Raw genomic sequence first — 20,219 nt, 5'->3', positions numbered from 1 at the left:
AAATGAGATAAACCAAAAATAGACTCTACGGACATTAATTGAGCAGATGACATCAGGAAGCCAACTTAGGAACCCTAACATCGAGAAGGCTCTTCTTTTCCACAATGTTCTCTGGCAGGAACTCAAAATGAATAAACAACCTCATGTGTCACGAAGACGAACCACTGGCAACAAAACAGGTAATGTACAACTGGCATTATCAGGCAAGATGCTAAAGAAATAATGGCTTATTCATCAGATTCACCAGTTTGGTTTAAGTTACAAGTTACTGAGTGAAAGAAAAAAGAACAGAAAAAGTCAACATTTCTGCAAGGTATCAGCCAGACTGTTAAGGAGTTCTTTCTGAACATGTCTCCAGTGTTGGGTGTCTGTACTGTAATCACATTACTTTTATCTGTAACTCATTAATTGAAAAGTACTAAACGTACATTGAAATGTTTGTTAGATGTTTCACTGTCCTCTAGTGGTGAAACTTCAGTGTTGCAGATTCAGGCTTCATTACTGTTTGCTTTAAATGCTCAGTTCACCTGAATAACAACAAATATTTTCTTGCTTACTTCCTGTGGTGTCTCTCCCTTCATAATTTTGCTCTCAAATGTTAAAATATGGGTTTTTTCTCAATGTCATAAATACACAGTTGCCCATAAAGTTGGAATAAAATATTTTTTACCGACTGTAGAGGAAAACGTGATTGTCACATACGCCTAGGCATTTAGTTCCTCATGCATGTTCATAATAATAGGAAAGAGGAAGGAAATGAACTCATTTAACATCCTGATATCTGACTTCTGCTCACAGATCACATAAGACGAGCATCTTAACAGACAACTTCCTTCTCTGCTGTAAGTAGAACAATTTACTGATATTACTACTGTCAGTGATTTTTAAATATGCAACCCATATGTCAGAGAGTAGACTCCGGGATGTCTTACGTTGAAAAGGTGTATTTACTTGATCAAGGAGAAGTGAATGAATTATCAGTACATGTTATGTTCTGAGGCTCCCTTCAATTCTGAAGTTTCTGTCCTCCAGGGCAAAGATTAATTTGCCAATGACATGCCAATGATTGACGTAAATGATGGAAAATTCCCTAACAATTATTACATGTTGCGTATATTATTTGATGTATTTTATTGTCTCTAAAGCCTCACAGAGAGATGAGAGGAGCAGCTATGAGTTTAACAGCAGCAGCGAGTGGATTTGTTGTCTTCCTTCTCTCTGTGTCAGGTACTGTATATCTACATTTACATTGTAGGGGATTTAGGGTTGATGTATGTGTGATGCCATATGATGAATAACTGTTGAACGTTACAACACCAAACATTTGCTTCTGTTTATACCTGTGTACTGTAAACTATAGCTGTTGACTGGAATATCAGTAAAATCAGCATTCAATGCTGAACACTTAAATAATCAGTATTCACTGCTGAACACTAAACAAAACGTGATAAATACACAAGACCAAAGTGGTAAATAACTTTGGTCTTGTGGATAAAACATCTGGCAGGGCCTTGGAGCTGAATTTGCTGTTCATAAGACCCTAACTTTACTGCTGCCTGGCTTCCCTATCTCTAAACTACAGGCCAGGACAGTGTCAAACAGAACGTGTGATTAAAAAAAATTAACATCGTTAAAATTAATTTGCATTATTGATGCGTTAAATTTGACAGCCCTAGTTTCTGTGATGTTTAAAACCCATTCATTTATTTCTGCACATTGTACTGTGGAGCCTGACATCTGTTTTAGTTGTTACTACGATAACTGTTTCCCTTTTCTGTGAAAATGAATCCTATTTTATTTCAGTCACTCTCAGTAGGGTTAGGGTCATGTTTGGCATTTAGTTCTCGTTTTCACATTTTGCTGAGCAGCAACTTGACCACAGAACAAAGAGACAGGAAACTAAACAAGACAAACACAAACTCTCTAATGATTCAGTTTCTTCTTCTCGTCGTGTTTAGTAAAACCACATTAATGTTCACAGCTTCAATATATTCTTGTTCCTTCACTGCAATTTCAGACTGTATAGTGTTCTGTCTCAGTGCAGAGACAGATGCTCTAAACAATTACTCAGTTTGCCTTTTCTGTGAAAATGCATTGACACCTATTATAGATTGATGCACGATGAGGAGCTTTGAATGACAACAACTGAAGATCATATTGGTGCCATGATCCACTTTGTCTTATTCACTGATTCTTAACTTGTTATAAATCTGATTGTGGTTTCTGATGTGCTCTGTGTTACAGTGGTACAGGGTCAGAATGACTGGGGAGTGACTTACACTTCTACTAAGATCTGTGCCTTAAAAGGATCAACAGTGGACATGCACTGCACCTACAGATACCCATCCAGGATAAATAATGTTGATACTGCAGTTGATAAAACACTCTGGTTTAAAGGGAGTAATAATGAAGCTGTGGATCTGAGAACAGACTCAGAGTACGCAGATCGTGTGCAGTATCACTGTGATAAGAAGAACTGCACTCTGACAATCACAGACCTGAGAGAGAGAGACTCAGCTGTGTACAAGTTCAGGTTCATAACAAACCAACCAGGAGGGAAATATTCTGGTTCACCTGGAGTCACTTTGACTGTCACAGGTAACATTTTCATGGAAAGTCGTACTTGAATCTTAAATGGTTTATATCTTTGAAGTGTCACTGTGAATGTTTGTTTGTGTATGAACATAAATCACTGATTCTTGAGAGTCGGGACAAAACACTTTCTGAAAAACTTTTTTTGAAAATTTACACTATATTGATTAGAGTTATATATTCATGTAGATAAAGATATGTGCTATTTAAGCAATCATGTAAAAGTGCAGGCTGGAGGTTAAATAACATTTTTAACAAATTCACATGTGTACCTTTCTGGACACATAGCCTATGTATCATATATACACCTAATATACACTTTGGTCTGATGGTCCAAGTAAACCGGATTTGATAAAGCAAAATTGAACTTCTTCCCCGCTCTATAAGAAGCCAGTGTGTATATTTTCAAGAGTGAAAACTACACACTGCACCTTTAAGATTTTAAATCAATCCGATCAATCAATCAATCATGTAGGCAAGCAGATAAAAGAAAATTATTAGACCACAGCCTGCCCATGCTCTACAAATCATAAGTATATTGTAAAATAATGTAATTGCATGCTATATATGTACATTAATGTGCAGATAAAACCCTAAAATAACATTCTATTCCTTTACTATGTTTGAAAATAGTGTAATATTAGCACATTAAGTGGTTATAGGTGGATTTGTCAACTCCGTCAGACATAAAACCTGACGGAGTTGACTCTGACGGAGTTGACGAAATGGCATGTTTTTTCCCTAAAAAAAACCCCCAATGCAGCTAGCTAGCTAGTTTTTTGGCTATTGCTAGCTGTCTCCATAATCTCAATAAAATACTTTCATTGAATCCACTATGGTTTAAAAAAAGTATCATAACGGAGATACGGTGTTGACATGCTCCAGCTGTGACCATAGGAAAATTGACATTGTTTATCTAAAATATCAAATAATGTCAAACTTACCAGAGCATGTGTGCTATATATGTATATATTTAATCAAATATCCCCCCAAAAAGTTATTATCTATGCTAAAACATAACATCAGTATTCATAATTCCTTTAGATCTAACTTTGTGAGCATGTCAATCATTATTATTTTCTTTATTTTTGATATAAATAAGACTTTTCTATGTGGGACATGTTTTGTCCCGACTCTCAATAATCAGTGAAATTACATTTCTGTTCTTTCTTTACAGATCCAGATCTCCAGGTTCAGGTGATCCCATCAACAATCAATCCTTCCTCAGCAGAGCTGAAGTGTCACAGCAGCTGTCGTCTACCTGACGGTTCTTCCTTCATCTGGTACAAGAATGGACAGAATATTAGTGGAGAAACATCTTCTTCTTATACAACCAATGTCAATCATACAGACAGCTATTCCTGTGCTGTTACAGGATATGAGGATTTCCCCTCTCCTTCAGTTTGTGAGTTTTCTTCACAGTCTTCCACTACATAACAGCATCTTGTGAAGCCTTTTATCTAAAGTACTGTACAATGACTTCATGTATTTCTAGTACGAGTGACCCCACTGCCTCACTTGTTATTGGCACCATGTTTTTCTCATTGAGCTCTACTGTTGTCAATATCAATACAATACAACCTGCTCTGTGTTACTGCAGAGAAATATGTTGTTTTAACAGTTTAGACATATTTTATCCATCCTATTTGAGAAACTCTTTTACCAGGTGCTTAACAACTTGATTTGTAATATTTTCAGTCTCACTGTGAAAATTAAACAATCGGGGGGATCACTGCTGTCTTTTATAATGCATTTCACACTCTGTATGTTAACTATGTCACTAACACAATGTCAAAATGTATCCAAGGTAACAGACAGTTGATTTTAATATGAGCAGCAACGAGGGAATCAACTTTCACTCCTCACTTTATGTTTTCTCCTCCAGATGCTCCAAAGCTTCCCTCTGTGTCAGTGAGTCCCTCTGCTGAAATCATTGAGGGCAGTTCAGTGACTCTGACCTGTAGCAGTGATGCTAACCCAGCAGCTAATTACACCTGGTACAAGAAGAATGTAAATCCAGACCTTCAACCTCTCAGTAAAGAACCACAGCTTGTCTTCAGCTCCATCCAGCCCTCTGACTCTGGAGAGTATTACTGTACAGCTGAGAACCAGCTGGGGAAGAGGACACCTGAACATAACATCTGTAAAATATAATTATTATATTTCTACTATTTCATTACTAAACAAAACATGATGTAAATAACTTTGGTCTTGTGGATAGAACATCTGGCAGGGCCTTGGAGCTGAATTTGTCGTTCATAAGACCCTAACGTTACTGCTACATGGCTTCCTTATTTCCAAACTACAGGCCAGGACAAGTGTCAAACAGAAAGTGCGTTAAGAAAATAAAAGTGTCAAAATGAATTTGCGTTATTAATACGTTAAATTTGATAGCCCTAATTTCTATACATGGATTTGAATATATTCATAGTTCTATGATGGTTCAACAATGTAATGAGAATTTCATCTTATCATGATGTTTAAAACCCACTCTACTTTGGAGTTGGTCAACTGTTTTAGCTGTTCTAAACAATTACTCAGTTTCCCTTTTCTCTGAAGATGCATTGACACCTATTATAAATTGATGCACAATGAAGAGCTTTGAATGACAACAACTGAAGATCATATTGGTGCCATGATCCACTTTGTCTTATTCACTGATTCTTAACTTGTTATAAATCTGATTGTGGTTTCTGATGTGCTCTGTGTTACAGTGGTACAGGTTCAGGATGACTGGGGAGTGACTTACACTTCTACTAAGATCTGTGCCTTAAAAGGATCAACAGTGGACATAAACTGCACCTACAGATACCCATCCAGGATAAATAATGTTGATACTGCAGTTGATGAAACACTCTGGTTTACTAAAGGCAGTAATGATGTACCTGTGGATCTGAGAACAGACTCAGAGTACGCAGATCGTGTGCAGTATCACTGTGATAAGAAGAACTGCACTCTGACAATCACAGACCTGAGAGAGAGAGACTCAGCTGAGTACAAGTTCAGGTTCACAACAAACCAACCAGGAGGGAAATATTCTGGTTCACCTGGAGTCACTTTGACTGTCACAGGTAACATTTTCATGGAACGTCTTACTTTAATTTGAAATGGTTAATATCTTTGAAGTGTCACTGTGAATGTTTGCGTGTGTATGAACATAAATTACATTTCTGTTCTTTCTTCACATATCCAGATCTCCAGGTGAAGGTGATCCCATCAACAATCAATCCTTCCTCAGCAGAGCTGAAGTGTCACAGCAGCAGTTGTCTACCTGATGATTCTTCCTTCATCTGGTACAACAATGGACAGAAAATTAGTGGAGAAACATCTTCTTCTTATACAACCAATGTCAATCATGGAGACAACTATTCCTGTGCTGTTACAGGATATGAGGATTTCCCCTCTCCTTCAGTTTGTGAGTTTTCTTCACAGTCTTCCACTAACATAACAGCATCTTGTGAAGCCTTTTATCTAAAGTACTGTACAATGACTTCATGTATTTCTAGTAGGAGTGGCCCCACTGCTCACTTGTTATTGGCATCATGTTTTTCTTATTGAGCTCTACTGTTGTCAGTATCAATACAATACAACCTGCTCTGTGTTACTGCAGAGAAATACAGTATCTCACAAAAGTGAGTACACCCTTCACTTTTTTGCAAATATTTTATTATATCTTTTCATGGGACAACACTATAGAAATGAAACTTTGATATGCATGTACAGCTTGTATAGCTTATGGATTTACTGTTAAATTGTATCAAAGTTTCATTTCTATAGTGTTGCCCCATGAAAAGATATAATGAAATATTTGCAAAAATGTGAGGGGTGTACTCACTTCTGTGAGATACTGTATGTAGTTTTAACAGTTCACTTTCAGACATATTTTATCCATCTTATTAGAGAAACTCTTTTACCAGGTGCTTAACAACTTGATTTGTAATATTTTCAGTCTCACTGTGAAAATTAAACAATCGGGGAGATCACTGCTGTCTTTATCATGCATTTCACACTCTGTATGTTAACTATGTCACTAACACAATGTCGAAATGTATCCAAGGTAACAGACAGTTGATTTTAATATGAGCAGCAACGAGGGAATCAACTTTCACTCCTCACTTTCTGTCAAACATTTGCTTCTTACATTGTGTCAGTTATTCCACTGTTGACCAACTATGTTTTCTCCTCCAGATGCTCCAAAGCTTCCCTCTGTGTCAGTGAGTCCCTCTGCTGAGATAGTGGAGGGCAGTTCAGTGACTCTGACCTGTAGCAGTGATGCTAACCCAGCAGCTAAATACACCTGGTACAAGGAGAATGTAAATCCAGACCTTCAACCTCTCAATAAAGAACCACAGCTTGTCTTCAACTCCATCCAGCCCTCTGACTCTGGAGAGTATTACTGTACAGCTGAGAACCAGCTGGGGAAGAAGACATCTGAACATAATATCTGTAAAATATAATCATTTACATTTCTACTATTTCATTACTAAACAAAACTAAAACAATCAGTCTCTCTCTATCTCACCCATGGACACACACAAACACACACACACACACACACACCCTTGTTGAGCAAGAGGAGGGCTCTGTCTCAGCTGGTTGGCCAGTAACTGGTATTTGGGACTCGATATACTCCGTAATGTAAATAACTAGAATTTGCTGAATTTGCCGTTCATAAGACCCTAACGTTACTGCTACATGGCTTCCTTATTTCCAAACTACAGGTCAGGACAAGTGTCAAACAGAACGTGCGTTAAGAAAATAAAAGCGTTAAAATGAATTTGCGTTATTAATGCGTTAAATTTGACAGCCCTAATTTCTATACATGGATTTGAATATATTCATAGTTCTATGATGGTACAACAATGTAATGAGAATTTCATCTTATCATGATGTTTAAAACCCATTAATTAATTTCTGCACACTGGACAACTTTTTTAGCTGTTACAACTATAGCAGTTTCCCTTTTCTGTGAAAATGAATCCTATTTTATTTCAGCTGCCCTCAGTAGTTTCACATACGTCATGTTCTGCATTTCTTTCTCGTTTTCACATTTAGCTGAGCAGCAACTTGACCAAATAACAAACAGACAGGAAACTAAACAAGACAAGCACAGACTCTCTAATGATTCAGTTTCTTCTTCTAATCCTGTTCAGTAAAACCACATTAATGTTCACAGCTTCAATACATTCTTGTTCCTTCACTGCACCTTCAGACTGGATGATATTCTGTCTCAGTGCAGAGAGATTAACTGTAAACACCATCTGAAATAGTTTTTGTACAGAAAATTCAAATTATTCATAAACATCTTTGGACTTTTCTATGCCTGTGTTCATCCAGGTCGGTTCTAGTTAGATTGATGCACAACGAGGAGCTTTGAATGACATTACTGCAGATAAAATCATATTGGTGCCATGATCCACTTTGTTTTACTCACTGATTCTGAACTTGTTTTGGCCCGAGCACTACAGTGTGAAGGCCCTATTAAACTTGTTGGAATTATTTTTAGTATTTGCACTAAACAAACGCATTTTTGCAGCCTAAACATACACCAAAACTCATGAAACTTTACACGCTTTTCACTCAATGAAAAATGTTATATTGCATGGTTCATAAAAATGTGCATTGCAAAATGGCTCTACAGCCCCCGTAGGCACATGAAAAGCAAATTGAACCCCTTACCCCAGATTGACCTAGACAAATTTGGTACACATATATAACATGTCAAGATACACAAAAAAGTCTCTTGGACCCATACCCTACGTCAAACAGGAAGTCTGCCATTTTGATTCACAGTGGCGATTTTTCCCCATTTCCACGCCTCGTACTAAAATGAACTCCTAGAGATTTAATCAGACCGACTTCAAATTCACTCAGGAACGTCTTGAGACATTGGAGATGAAAAGTTATCAAAATCTTTTTGATTACTTATTCCTGCTGGACGTGGCAGCACGGACAATTTCGATGCTTCGCCATAAAACAGGAAGTCCTTATAACTCCTACAGACATTGTCTGATCTACCCCAAATTGATCACACATGATGAGGGGTCCCGCCCTTAACATATATATGCATCAATACTGTGTCATATCCATAGCGCCACCTACTGGACACAGGAAGTCAGCCTCATATGACAAACATTAGCCGATTTATATGACATTTGCAGAGTGTGTTCTCCACATCACACACTACAACATGACATATAATTGGTGGGTGATCTCTAGCACCACATAGTGGACACAGACAGTATAAGTTAGCCCCATCATACAATACTCAATAAAAGCGCGGGTGCCAAGACGTCTATGTGCCTGTTGTGTCTGCCCTGCGACTGCGGCATGCACCAACATGCACATACAGCACATTTCGCTGTTTTGGGGCGGGGTGGGGGAGTGAGGGCCCGTTTATAGCTGCTTGCAGCTTTATTCATAAATCTAATTGTGGTTTCTGATGTGCTCTGTGTTACAGTGGTACAGCCTCTGGATGACTGGGGAGTGACTTACACTTCTACTCACATCTGTGCCTTAAAAGGATCAACAGTGGACATAAACTGCACCTACAGTTACCCATCCAGGTTAAAAAATGTTGATACTACAGTTGATGAAACATTCTGGTTTAAAGGTAGTAATAATGAACATGTGGATCTGAGTACAGACTCAGAGTACGCAGGTCGTGTGCAGTATCACTGTGATAAGAAAAACTGCACTCTGAGAATCACAGACCTGAGAGAGAAAGACTCAGCTGAGTACAAGTTCAGGTTCATGACAAACCAACCAGGAGGGAAATATACTGGTGTACCTGGAGTCACTTTGACTGTCACAGGTAACATTTTTATGGAACGTCTTACTTTATTGAAATGGTTAATATCTTTGAAGTGTCACTGTGAATGTTTGTTTGTGTATGAACTTAAATTACATTTCTGTTCTTTCTTCACATATCCAGATCTCCAGGTGATTCCATCAACAATCAATCCTTCTTCAGCAGAGCTGAAGTGTCACAGCAGCAGTTGTCTACCTGATGATTCTTCCTTCATCTGGTACAACAATGGACAGACTATTAGTGGAGAAATATCTTCTTCTTATACAACCAATGTCAATCATGCAGACAGCTATTCCTGTGCTGTTACAGGATATGAGGATTTCCCCTCTCCTTCAGTTTGTGAGTTTTCTTCACAGTCTTCCACTAACATAACAGCATCTTGTGAAGCCTTTTATCTAAAGTACTGTACAATGACTTCATGTATTTCTAGTAGGAGTGGCCCCACTGCTTACTTGTTATTGGCACCATGTTTTTCTTATTGAGCTCTACTGTTGTCAGTATCAATACAATACAACCTGCTCTGTTACTGCAGAGAAATATGTAGTTTTAACAGTTTAGACATATTTTATCCATCCTTGATTTATAATATCTTCAGTATCACTGTGAGAATGAACACATGGGGGGGTTTACGGCTCTCTTTATAATACATTTCACCGTTCTGTATGGTAACTATGTCACTAACACAATGTCAAAATATTTCCAAGGTAACAGACAGTTGATTTTAATATGAGCAGCAACGAGGGAATCAACTTTCAGTTCTCACTTTCTGTCAAACATTTCCCCTTCAGATGCTCCAAAGCTTCCCTCTGTGTCAGTGAGTCACTCTGCTGAGATAGTGGAGGGCAGTTCAGTGACTCTGACCTGTAGCAGTGATGCTAACCCAGCAGCTAAATACACCTGGTACAAGAAGAATGTAAATCCAGACCTTCAACCTCTCAGTAAAGAACCACAGCTTGTCTTCAGCTCCATCCAGTCCTCTGACTATGGAGAATATTACTGTACTGCTGAAAACCAGCTCGGGAAGAAGACATCTGAATACATCTTTATTGATGTGAAATGTGAGTGAAACAGACTATTTAGAAATCAACATACAACCGTTAATATCCAGAACCTTGTTAAAAGAAAACAGGGAGACATTTGTCTGATCGTTTCTGCTTACTTACTGATGTAACCCTTCCTCATTTTATTGTTAATACATAATATCTCTCCTAAAGATGGTCCAAAGCTTCCCTCTGTGTCACTGAGTCCCTCTGCTGAGATAGTGGAGGGCAGTTCAGTGACTCTGACCTGTAGCAGTGATGCTAACCCAGCAGCTAAATACACCTGGTACAAGAAGAATGTAAATCCAGACCTTCAACCTCTCAGTAAAGAACCACAGCTTGTCTTCAGCTCCATCCAGTCCTCTGACTCTGGAGAGTATTACTGTACAGCTGAGAACCAGCTGGGGAAGAGGACATCTGAATACATCTTTATTGATGTGAAATGTGAGTAAAAGAGTTTGTTTAAGTAGGCAACATAGAGATGTTAATCTCCTCAACCTTGTTAAAAAACTGGTAAATATTTGATTTGATTGGTTTGATCAGGTCTTCTTTCTTCAACTTTGCCTGCGTCACATTCAGTCTGCTGCAGTAGTTCACTAAGCAGCTTCAGTTCATGTTGAATTAATGCAACCATTCCTCATTTTATTGTTAATTCATATTAATATATCTCCTCCAGATGCTCCAAAGCTTCCCTCTTTGTCAGTGAGTCCATCTGCTGAAATAGTGGAAGGCAGTTCAGTGAATCTGACCTGTAGCAGTGATGCTAACCCAGCAGCTAATTACACCTGGTACAAGGAGAACCAAACACTGCTTCAAAGGTCAGACGGACATTTTCATTTCACCTCCATCAGTTCTGAGGACAGAGGGATCTACTGCTGCAAGTCTGAGAATGAATATGGACTGATCAAATCTTCATTTCTATTCATTGATGTCCAGTGTGAGTATCAATCAATCAATCTTTATATATATAGTGCCAAATCATAACAAAAGTAATCTCAAGTCACTTAACACATAGAGCAGGTCTAAACCATACTCTAAGTTTAATTTAAAGAGACCCAACATTTCCACATCAGCAAGCACTTGGCGACAGTGGCAAGGAAAAACTCCCTTTTACCAGGAAGAAACCTCAGGCAGAACCAGGCTCAAAGTGGGCGGCCATCTGCCTTTACTGGTTGGGGTAGAGAGGAGAGAGAGAAAGGATAGGAGAGAGAAGCACATTTGAAAATCTACCTGTGAGATGAGAAAGCCAAGAGAACTCCCGGGATGCAGTTTAAGTGAATGCATTTCTTGTACTTGAATGTAAATGGGTATACATGGATGGATAGAGAGAGAGAGAGAGAGAGAGAGAGAGAGAGAGAGAGAGAGAGAGAGAGATGAGGAGAAAGGAGTGCATCATGGGAGTCCCCCGGCAGTCTAAGCCTATAGCAGCATAAACTAGGAGCTGGTCCAGGACAAGCCTGGCCGGCCCTAACTATAAGCTTTATCAAAAAGGAAAGTTTTAAGCCTACTCTTAAACGTAGAGAGGGTGTCTGCCCCCCGGACCGAATCTGGAAGATGGTTCCACAGGAGAGGAGCCTGATAACTGAAGGCTCTGCCTCCCATTCTACTTTTAGAGATACTAGGAACCACAAGTAAGGCTGTGAACTGGGAGCGAAGTGTTCTGGTAGGTTCATAAGGTGCTATGAGCTCTTTAAGATATGATGGGGCCTGACCATTAAGAGCTTTGAAAGTGACGAGGATTTTAAATTCCATTCTGGATTTTACAGGAAGCCAATACAGTGAAGCTAATATGGGAGTTATATGATCTCTCTTTCTAGTTTTTGTCAGTACGTGTGAAGATGTATGCTGGTCCAGCTGGAGAGTCTTTCAAGACTTGTTAGGGCAGCCTGATAATAATGAATTACAATAATGCAGTCTACAAGTAACAAATGCATGGACTAATTTTTTTCAAAGTACAAAACAACAGTCAGGTTTACTAACAGTGTTATGGCAAGAACATTTAAGCTTTAGAAAGCTACAGGTTTAACATACAGAAGACTGACATCATTATTATCCCAGAGGGAATGACTAAAATTTGTTTGTTATATAAAACTTTGACACCTCCTTCTGGCGGTTCAAAAGAATGACAGACATCAGTTTGTCAGAATATTCAACTAAAACATGCAAAACCATAATCATTTGGAAGATGCTTAATAACATTAAAGGAATCTACACATGTACACAACAGAAAGAATCCTCTAACATTATACATAATAAAATTAATGAGATAAATCTCCATAAATGTTTTCTCCTCCAGATGCTCCAAAGCTTCCGTCTGTGTCAGTGAGTCCCTCTGGTGAAATCATTGAGGGCAGTTCAGTGACTCTGACCTGTAGCAGTGATGCTAACCCAGCAGCTAATTACACCTGGTACAAGCAGAATGTAAATCCAGACCTTCAAGCTCTCAGTAAAGAACCACAGCTTGTCTTCAGCTCCATCCAGCCCTCTGACTCTGGAGAGTATTACTGTACAGCTGAGAACCAGCTGGGGAAGAGGACATCTGAATACATCTTTATTGATGTGAAATGTGAGTAAAACAGTTTATTTAGAAATCAACATATAACTGTTAATATCCAGAACCTTGTTAAAAAAAAAATGTCAGATCGTTTCTGCTTTCTTACTAATGTAATCCTTCCTCATTTTATTGTTAATACATAATATCTCTCCTCCAGATGGTCCAAAGCTTCCCTCTGTGTCAGTGAGTCCCTCTGGTGAAATCATTGAGGGCAGTTCAGTGACTCTGACATGTAGCAGTGATGCTAACCCAGCAGCTAATTACACCTGGTACAAGGGGAATGTAAATCCAGACCTTCATCCTCTCAGTAAAGAACCACAGCTTGTCTTCAGCTCCATCCAGTCCTCTGACTCCGGAGAGTATTACTGTACAGCTGACAATCCGCTGGGGAAGAGGACATCTGAATACATCTTTATTGATGTGAAATGTGAGTAAAACAGTCTGTTTAGTAGGCAACATACCACTGTTAATACCTTTGTTAAAAAAAAGGTAAACATTTTATTTGATTGTTTTGATCATGTCTGTTTTCTTCAGCTTTGCCATCTTCACATTCAGTCTGCTGCTGTAGTTCACTGAGCAGCTTCAGTTTATCGTGTTGTACTAATGCAACCATTCCTATTTGTTGTTAATTGATATTAATATATCTCCTCCAGATGCTCCAAAGCTTCCCTCAGTGTCAGTGAGTTTCTCTGCTGAGATAGTGGAGGGCAGTTCAGTGACTCTGACCTGTAGCAGTGATGCTAACCCAGCAGCTAAATACACCTGGTACAAGGAGAACCAAACACTGCTTCAAAGGTCAGAAGGACGTTCTCATTTAACCTCCATCAGTTCTGAGGACACAGGGATCTACTACTGCAAGTCTGAGAATGAATATGGACAGATTAACTCTTCATTTCTATTCATTGATGTCCAGTGTAAGTACAAAATATCTACACATCTTTTAGGCCAAGAGTGGATTCACAAGTTGTTTTGAGTTTCATGATAGCCAGATTCTAGGAAAGCAAAGACAAGGCTGGTCATGTGACCATGCACAGCAACAACAGTCAGGTTTACTAATGGCGTGATGGCAAGAACATTTTAGATTTAGAAAGCTACAGGTTCAACATGCAGTAGACTGATTATTATCCCAGAGGGAATGACTAAAATTAGTTTGTTATACAAAACCTTGACACTTCCTGCTGGCAGTTCAAAAGAATGACAGACATCAATTTGTCAGAGTTTTCAAATAAAACATGCTAAACCATAATTATTTGGTAGATACTGTAATCACATGAAAGGCATCTACACATGTACACAACAGAAAGAATCCTCTAACATTATACATAATAATATTAATGAGATAAATCTCCATAAATGTTTTATCCTCCAGATGCTCCAAAGCTTCCCTCTGTGTCAGTGAGTCCCTCTGGTGAAATCATTGATGGCAGTTCAGTGACTCTGACCTGTAGCAGTGATGCTAACCCAGCAGCTAAATACACCTGGTACAAGAAGAATGTAAATCCAGACCTTCAGCCTCTCACTAAAGAACCACAGCTTATCTTCAGCTCCATCCAGCCCTCTGACTTTGGAGAGTATTACTGTACAGCTGAGAACCAGCTGGGGAAGAGGACATCTGAATACATCTTTATTGGTGTGAAATGTGAGTGAAACAGTTTATTTAGAAAGCAACATACAACTGTTAATCTCCTGAACCTTGTTAAAACAAAACTGGGAGAAATTTGTTTGATCATTTCTGCTTTTATACTAATATAACCGTTCCTCATTTTATTGTTAATTCATATTATATATCTCCTCCAGATGGTCCAAAGCTTCCCTCTGTGTCAGTGAGTCCTTCTGCTGAGATAGTGGAGGGCAGTTCAGTGACTCTGAACTGTAGCAGTGATGCTAACCCAGCAGCTAATTACACCTGGTACAAGAAGAATGTAAATCCAGACCTTCAACTTTTCAGTAAAGAACCACAGCTTGTCTTCAGCTCCATCCAGTCCTCTGACTATGGAGAATATTACTGTACAGCTGAGAACCAGCTGGGGAAGAGGACATCTGAATACATCTTTATTGATGTGAAATGTGAGTAAAACAGTCTATTTAGGTAGCAACATTCATTGTTAATCTCCTCAACCTTGTTAAAAAACTGGTAAATATTTGATTTGATTGGTTTGATCATGTCTTCTTTCTTCAGCTCTGCCTGCGTCACATTCAGTCTGCTGCAGTAGTTCACTGAGCAGCTTCAGTTCATGTTGAACTAAAGCAACCATTCCTCATTTTATTGTTAATTCATATTAATATATCTCCTCCAGATGCTCCAAAGCTTCCCTCTGTGTCAGTTAGTCCCTCTGCTGAGATAGTCGAGGGCAGTTCAGTGAATCTGACCTGTAGCAGTGATGCTAACCCAGCAGCTAATTACACCTGGTACAAGGAGAACCAAACACTGCTTCAAATGTCAGAGGGACATTTTCATTTCACCTCCATCACTTCTGAGGACAGAGGGATCTACTGCTGCAAGTCTGAGAATGAATATGGACTGATCAAATCTTCATTTCTATTCATTGATGTCCAGTGTAAGTATCAATCAATCAATCTTTATATATATATAGCACCAAATCACAACAAAAGTAATCTCAAGGCACTTAACACATAGAGCAGGTCTAATCCGCACTCTTTAAGTTTAATTTAAAGAGACCCAACAGTCCCACATCAGCAAGCACTTGGCGACAGTGGCAAGGAAAAACTCCCTTTTACCAGGAAGAAACCTCAGGCAGAACCAGGCTCAAAGTGGGCGGCCATCTGCCTTTACTGGTTGGGGTAGAAGGTAGAGAAAGGATAGGAGAGAGAAGCACATTGAAAATCTAACTGTGAGATGAGAAAGCCAAGAGAACTCCCGGGAAGAAGTGTAAGTGAATGCATTTTTAGTACTTGAATCTAAATGGGTATACATGGATGGATAGAGAGAGAGAGGGAGGAGGAGAAAGGAGTGCATAATGGGAGTCCCCTGGCAGTCTAAGCCTATAGCAGCATAAACTAGGAGTTGGTCCAGGACAAGCCTGACTAGCCCTAACTATAAGCTTTATCAAAAAGGAGAGTTTTAAGCCTACTCTTAAATGTAGGGAGGGTGTCTGTCCCCCAGACCGAATCTGGAAGATGGTTCCACAGGAGAGGAGCCTGACAACTGAAGGCTCTGCCTCCCATTCTACTTTTAGAGATACTAGGAACCACAAGTAAGGCTGTGAACTGGGAGCGAAGTGTTCTGGTAGGTTCATAAGGTACTATGAGCTCTTTAAGATATGATGGAGCCTGACCATTAAGAGCTTTGAAAGTGAGGAGAAGGATTTTAAATTCTGTTCTGGATTTTACAGGAAGCCAACATAGTGAAGCTAAAATGGGAGTTATATGATCTCTCTTTCTAGTATTTGTCAGTACGTGTGAAGATGTATGCTGGTCCAGCTGGAGAGTCTTTCGAGACTTGTTAGGGCAGCCTGATAATAATGAATTACAATAATGAAGTCTACAAGTAACAAGTGGGTGGACTAATTTTTTTCAAAGTACAAAACAACAGTCAGGTTTACTAACGGTGTGATGGCAAGAACATTTAAGCTGTAGAAAGCTACAGGTTTAACATACAGTAGACTGACATCATTATTATCCCAGAGGGAATGACTAAAATGAGTGTGTTATATAAAATTTTGACACTTTCCGCTGGCCGTTCAAAAGAATGACAGACATCAGTTTGTCAGAATATTCAAATAAAACATGCAAAACCATAATCATTTGGGAGATGCTTAATAACATTAAAGGAATCTACACATGTACACAACAGAAAGAATCCTCTAACATTATACATAATAAAATTAATGAGATAAATCTTCATAAATGTTTTCTCCTCCAGATGCTCCAAAGTTTTCCTCTGTGTCAGTGAGTCCTTCTGGTGAAATCATTGAGGCCAGTTCAGTGACTCTGACCTGTAGCAGTGATGCTAACCCAGCAGCTAAATACACCTGGTACAAGAAGAATGTAAATCCAGACCTTCAACCTCTCAATAAAGAACCACAGCTTATCTTCAGCTCCATCCAGCCCTCTGACTCTGGAGAGTATTACTGTACAGCTGAGAACCAGCTGGGGAAGAAGACATCTGAATACATTTTTATTGATGTGAAATGTGAGTGAAACAGACTATTTAGAAATCAACATACAACTGTTAATATCCAGAACCTTGTTAAAAGAAACTGGGAGAAATTTGTCTGATCGTTTCTGCTTACTTACTGATGTAACCCTTCCTCATTTTATTGTTAATACATAATATCTCTCCTCTAGATGGTCCAAAGCTTCCCTCTGTGTCACTGAGTCCCTCTACTGAGATAGTGGTGGGCAGTTCAGTGACTCTGACCTGTAGCAGTGATGCTAACCGAGCAGCTAATTACACCTGGTACAAGAAGAATGTAAATCCAGACCATCAACCTCTCAGTAAAGAACCACAGCTTGTCTTCAGCTCCATCCAGTCCTCTGACTCTGGAGAGTATTACTGTACAGCTGAGAACCAGCTGGGGAAGAGGACATCTGAATACATCTTTATTGATGTCAAATGTGAGTAAAACAGTCTACTTAGAAAGCAACATACAGCTGTTAATCTCCTCAACCTTGTTAAAAAACTGGTAAATATTTGATTTGATTGGTTTGATCAGGTTTTCTTTCTTCAGCTCTGCCTGCATCACATTCAGTCTGCTGCTGTAGTTCACTGAGCAGCTTCAGTTCATGTTGTACTAATGCAACCATTCCTCATTTTATTGTTAATTCATATTAATATATCTCCTCCAGATGCTCCAAAGCTTCCCTCTGTGTCAGTGAGTCCCTCTGCTGAGATAGTGGAGGGCAGTTCAGTGAATCTGACCTGTAGCAGTGATGCTAACCCAGCAGCTAATTACACCTGGTACAAGGAGAACCAAACACTGCTTCAAATGTCAGAGGGACATTTTCATTTTACCTTCATCAGCTCTGAGGACACAGGGATCTACTACTGCAAGTCTGAGAATGAATATGGACAGATTAACTCTTCATTTCTATTCATTGATGTCCAGTGTAAGTACAAAATATCTACACATCTTTTAGGCCAAGAGTGATTTCACAAGTTGTTTTGAGTTTCATGATAGCCAGATTCTAGGAAAGCAAAGACAAGGCTGGTCATGTGACCATGCACAGCAACAATAGTCAGGTTTACTAATGGCGTGATGGCAAGAACATTTTAGACTTAGAAAGCTACAGGTTCAACATGCAGTAGACTGTTTATTATCCCAGAGGGAATGACTAAAATTAGTTTGTTATATAAAACTTTGACACTTCCTGCTGGCAGTTCAAAAGAATGACAGACATCAATTTGTCAGAGTTTTCAAAAAAAACATGCAAAACTATAACTATTTGGTAGATACTGTAATCACATGAAAGGCATCTACACATGTACACAGCATAAAGAATCCTCTAACATTATACATAATAATATTAATGAGATAAATCTCCATAAATGTTTTCTCCTCCAGATGCTCCAAAGTTTCCCTCTGTGTCAGTGAGTCCCTCTGGTGAAATCATTGAGGGCAGTTCAGTGACTCTGACCTGTAGCAGTGACGCTAACCCAGCAGCTAAATACACCTGGTACAAGAAGAATGTAAATCCAGACCTTCAACCTCTCAATAAAGAACCACAGCTTGTCTTCAGCTCCATCCAGTCCGTTGACTTTGGAGAGTATTACTGTACAATTGAGAACCAGCTGGGGAAGAGGACATCTGAATATATCTTTATTGGTGTGAAATGTGAGTGAAACAGTTTGTTTAACCACTATTAATACCCTTGTTAAAAGGTGATGATTGGTTTGATCATGTCTGCTTTCTTCAGCTCTGCTTGTTTCACATTCAGTCTGCTGCTGTAGTTCACTGAGCAGCAATTCATATTAATATATCTCCTCCAGATGCTCCAAAGCTTCCCTCTGTATCAGTGAGTCCCTCTGCTGAGATAGTGGAGGGCAGTTCAGTGAATCTGACCTGTAGCAGTGATGCTAACCCAGCAGCTAATTACACCTGGTACAAGGAGAATGAAGACTCACCAAAAGCATCAGGACAGATCTTCACCATCACTGATGTCAGACCTGAACACAGTGGGAATTATTACTGTGAAGCCCAGAACAGAAGAGGACGTCATAACTCCACCTTACATCTGACTGTTGTGAAAGGTAAGTTACACACACACACACACACACACCACACACCACACACACACACACACACACACACACACACACACACACAGACACTCTATCTTGTTGAAGAGGTTTATCTTCTTTCTGTTGTCCCATTTTTTAGGGAAATCAGTATTAATGATGATCATCATTGGGTTGACTCTGGCGGTCCTGATACTGATTCCTCTGCTTCTCTTGATTCTGTGGATGAGGTAAAATAATAAAAACAACATCCAAACATCCTTTTCATTTATCTTCTTAAAACATTTTTTAAATCAATTTTCATTTCTATTTTTCTGATTTTTGTTGGATTCAATCCAGGAAGAACAAAGCTCTGAGCTCCACGACTGATCTGAATCAACCTATAGAGACTATAAAGGTGAAAAGGAGAGACCTTATTGACAGAACAAAAATGTACTACAACACATTATATTATCAACATGAAATCATTAAGTGGATTTATATTTGAAAAGCAGCTTTCTGAGTAGACTGAAGTAAATATTTCAGTACAGAATTAAGTCTGAAGCATTATTATTAAAATATATTTTTTAATTCTATTATTATGCAGATTACACAAATTATGCTTGTTGAGTCTCATATCAGTTGGTCTCTTGTCCTGTGTATGAGATGTACCTCATCTAAATGTCATTTGATTTTGTTCTGATGCAGTTGAACCAGAGGCTGGACTCACCTGATGGAAACAGAAAGTACTACAACAGTGAAATATGAGAGTGGAGAGAGAGAGAGGCTGTAGAGGACCATGTGGACGTTTTCATGTTCAGTTTTCAGCAGCAGCAGCAGCAGGTAGAAGTGAGCAGCACAGACAGTCAGTAACAGCATGTAGCAGAAGCTTTGAGAAGAATGTGCTGATGGCAGCTTGAACTGAATCATGTCCACGTGTCAAACATGATTGATTGTTTAGATCAGTTGAATATCAGGTGGTGTGTGTGACTCAACTGATTTATAATTTACTGAGTGTTCTGTCTGAACTAATGCAAGCTTATT

At 39.0% G+C, this 20,219-nt stretch overlaps 1 protein-coding gene across 1 annotated transcript; it reads left to right on the top strand.

The window, feature by feature from the left end:
* The first annotated feature begins 46 nt into the window (after window positions 1-46).
* Window positions 47-19,565, top strand: LOC128381085 (B-cell receptor CD22-like). Its single transcript, XM_053341040.1, has 7 exons — window positions 47-179; window positions 3,944-3,997; window positions 10,618-10,887; window positions 11,120-11,380; window positions 12,740-13,009; window positions 18,948-19,198; window positions 19,536-19,565. The coding sequence occupies exons 1-7, from the start codon at window positions 47-49 to the stop codon at window positions 19,563-19,565; spliced, it is 1,269 nt and encodes a 422-aa protein (XP_053197015.1).
* The last annotated feature ends 654 nt before the right edge of the window (window positions 19,566-20,219 follow it).

The sequence above is a fragment of the Scomber japonicus genome, chromosome 2 (assembly GCF_027409825.1).
Source record: "Scomber japonicus isolate fScoJap1 chromosome 2, fScoJap1.pri, whole genome shotgun sequence".
NCBI classification, from domain to species: domain Eukaryota; kingdom Metazoa; phylum Chordata; class Actinopteri; order Scombriformes; family Scombridae; genus Scomber; species Scomber japonicus.
Note: the sequence above shows the minus strand (reverse complement) of the source record. Positions and strands in the feature narration are given on the sequence as shown.

Excerpts from the sequence above, each read along its gene's own strand:
- LOC128381085 (XM_053341040.1), top strand. The coding sequence starts at position 47 with ATGACATCAGGAAGCCAACTTAGGAACCCTAACATCGAGAAGGCTCTT. Across the intron at positions 3,998-10,617 it reads TTTCCCCTCTCCTTCAGTTT|ATGGTCCAAAGCTTCCCTCT; the intron begins GTGAGTTTTCTT and ends TCTCTCCTAAAG. Across the intron at positions 11,381-12,739 it reads TCTATTCATTGATGTCCAGT|ATGCTCCAAAGCTTCCGTCT; the intron begins GTGAGTATCAAT and ends TTTCTCCTCCAG.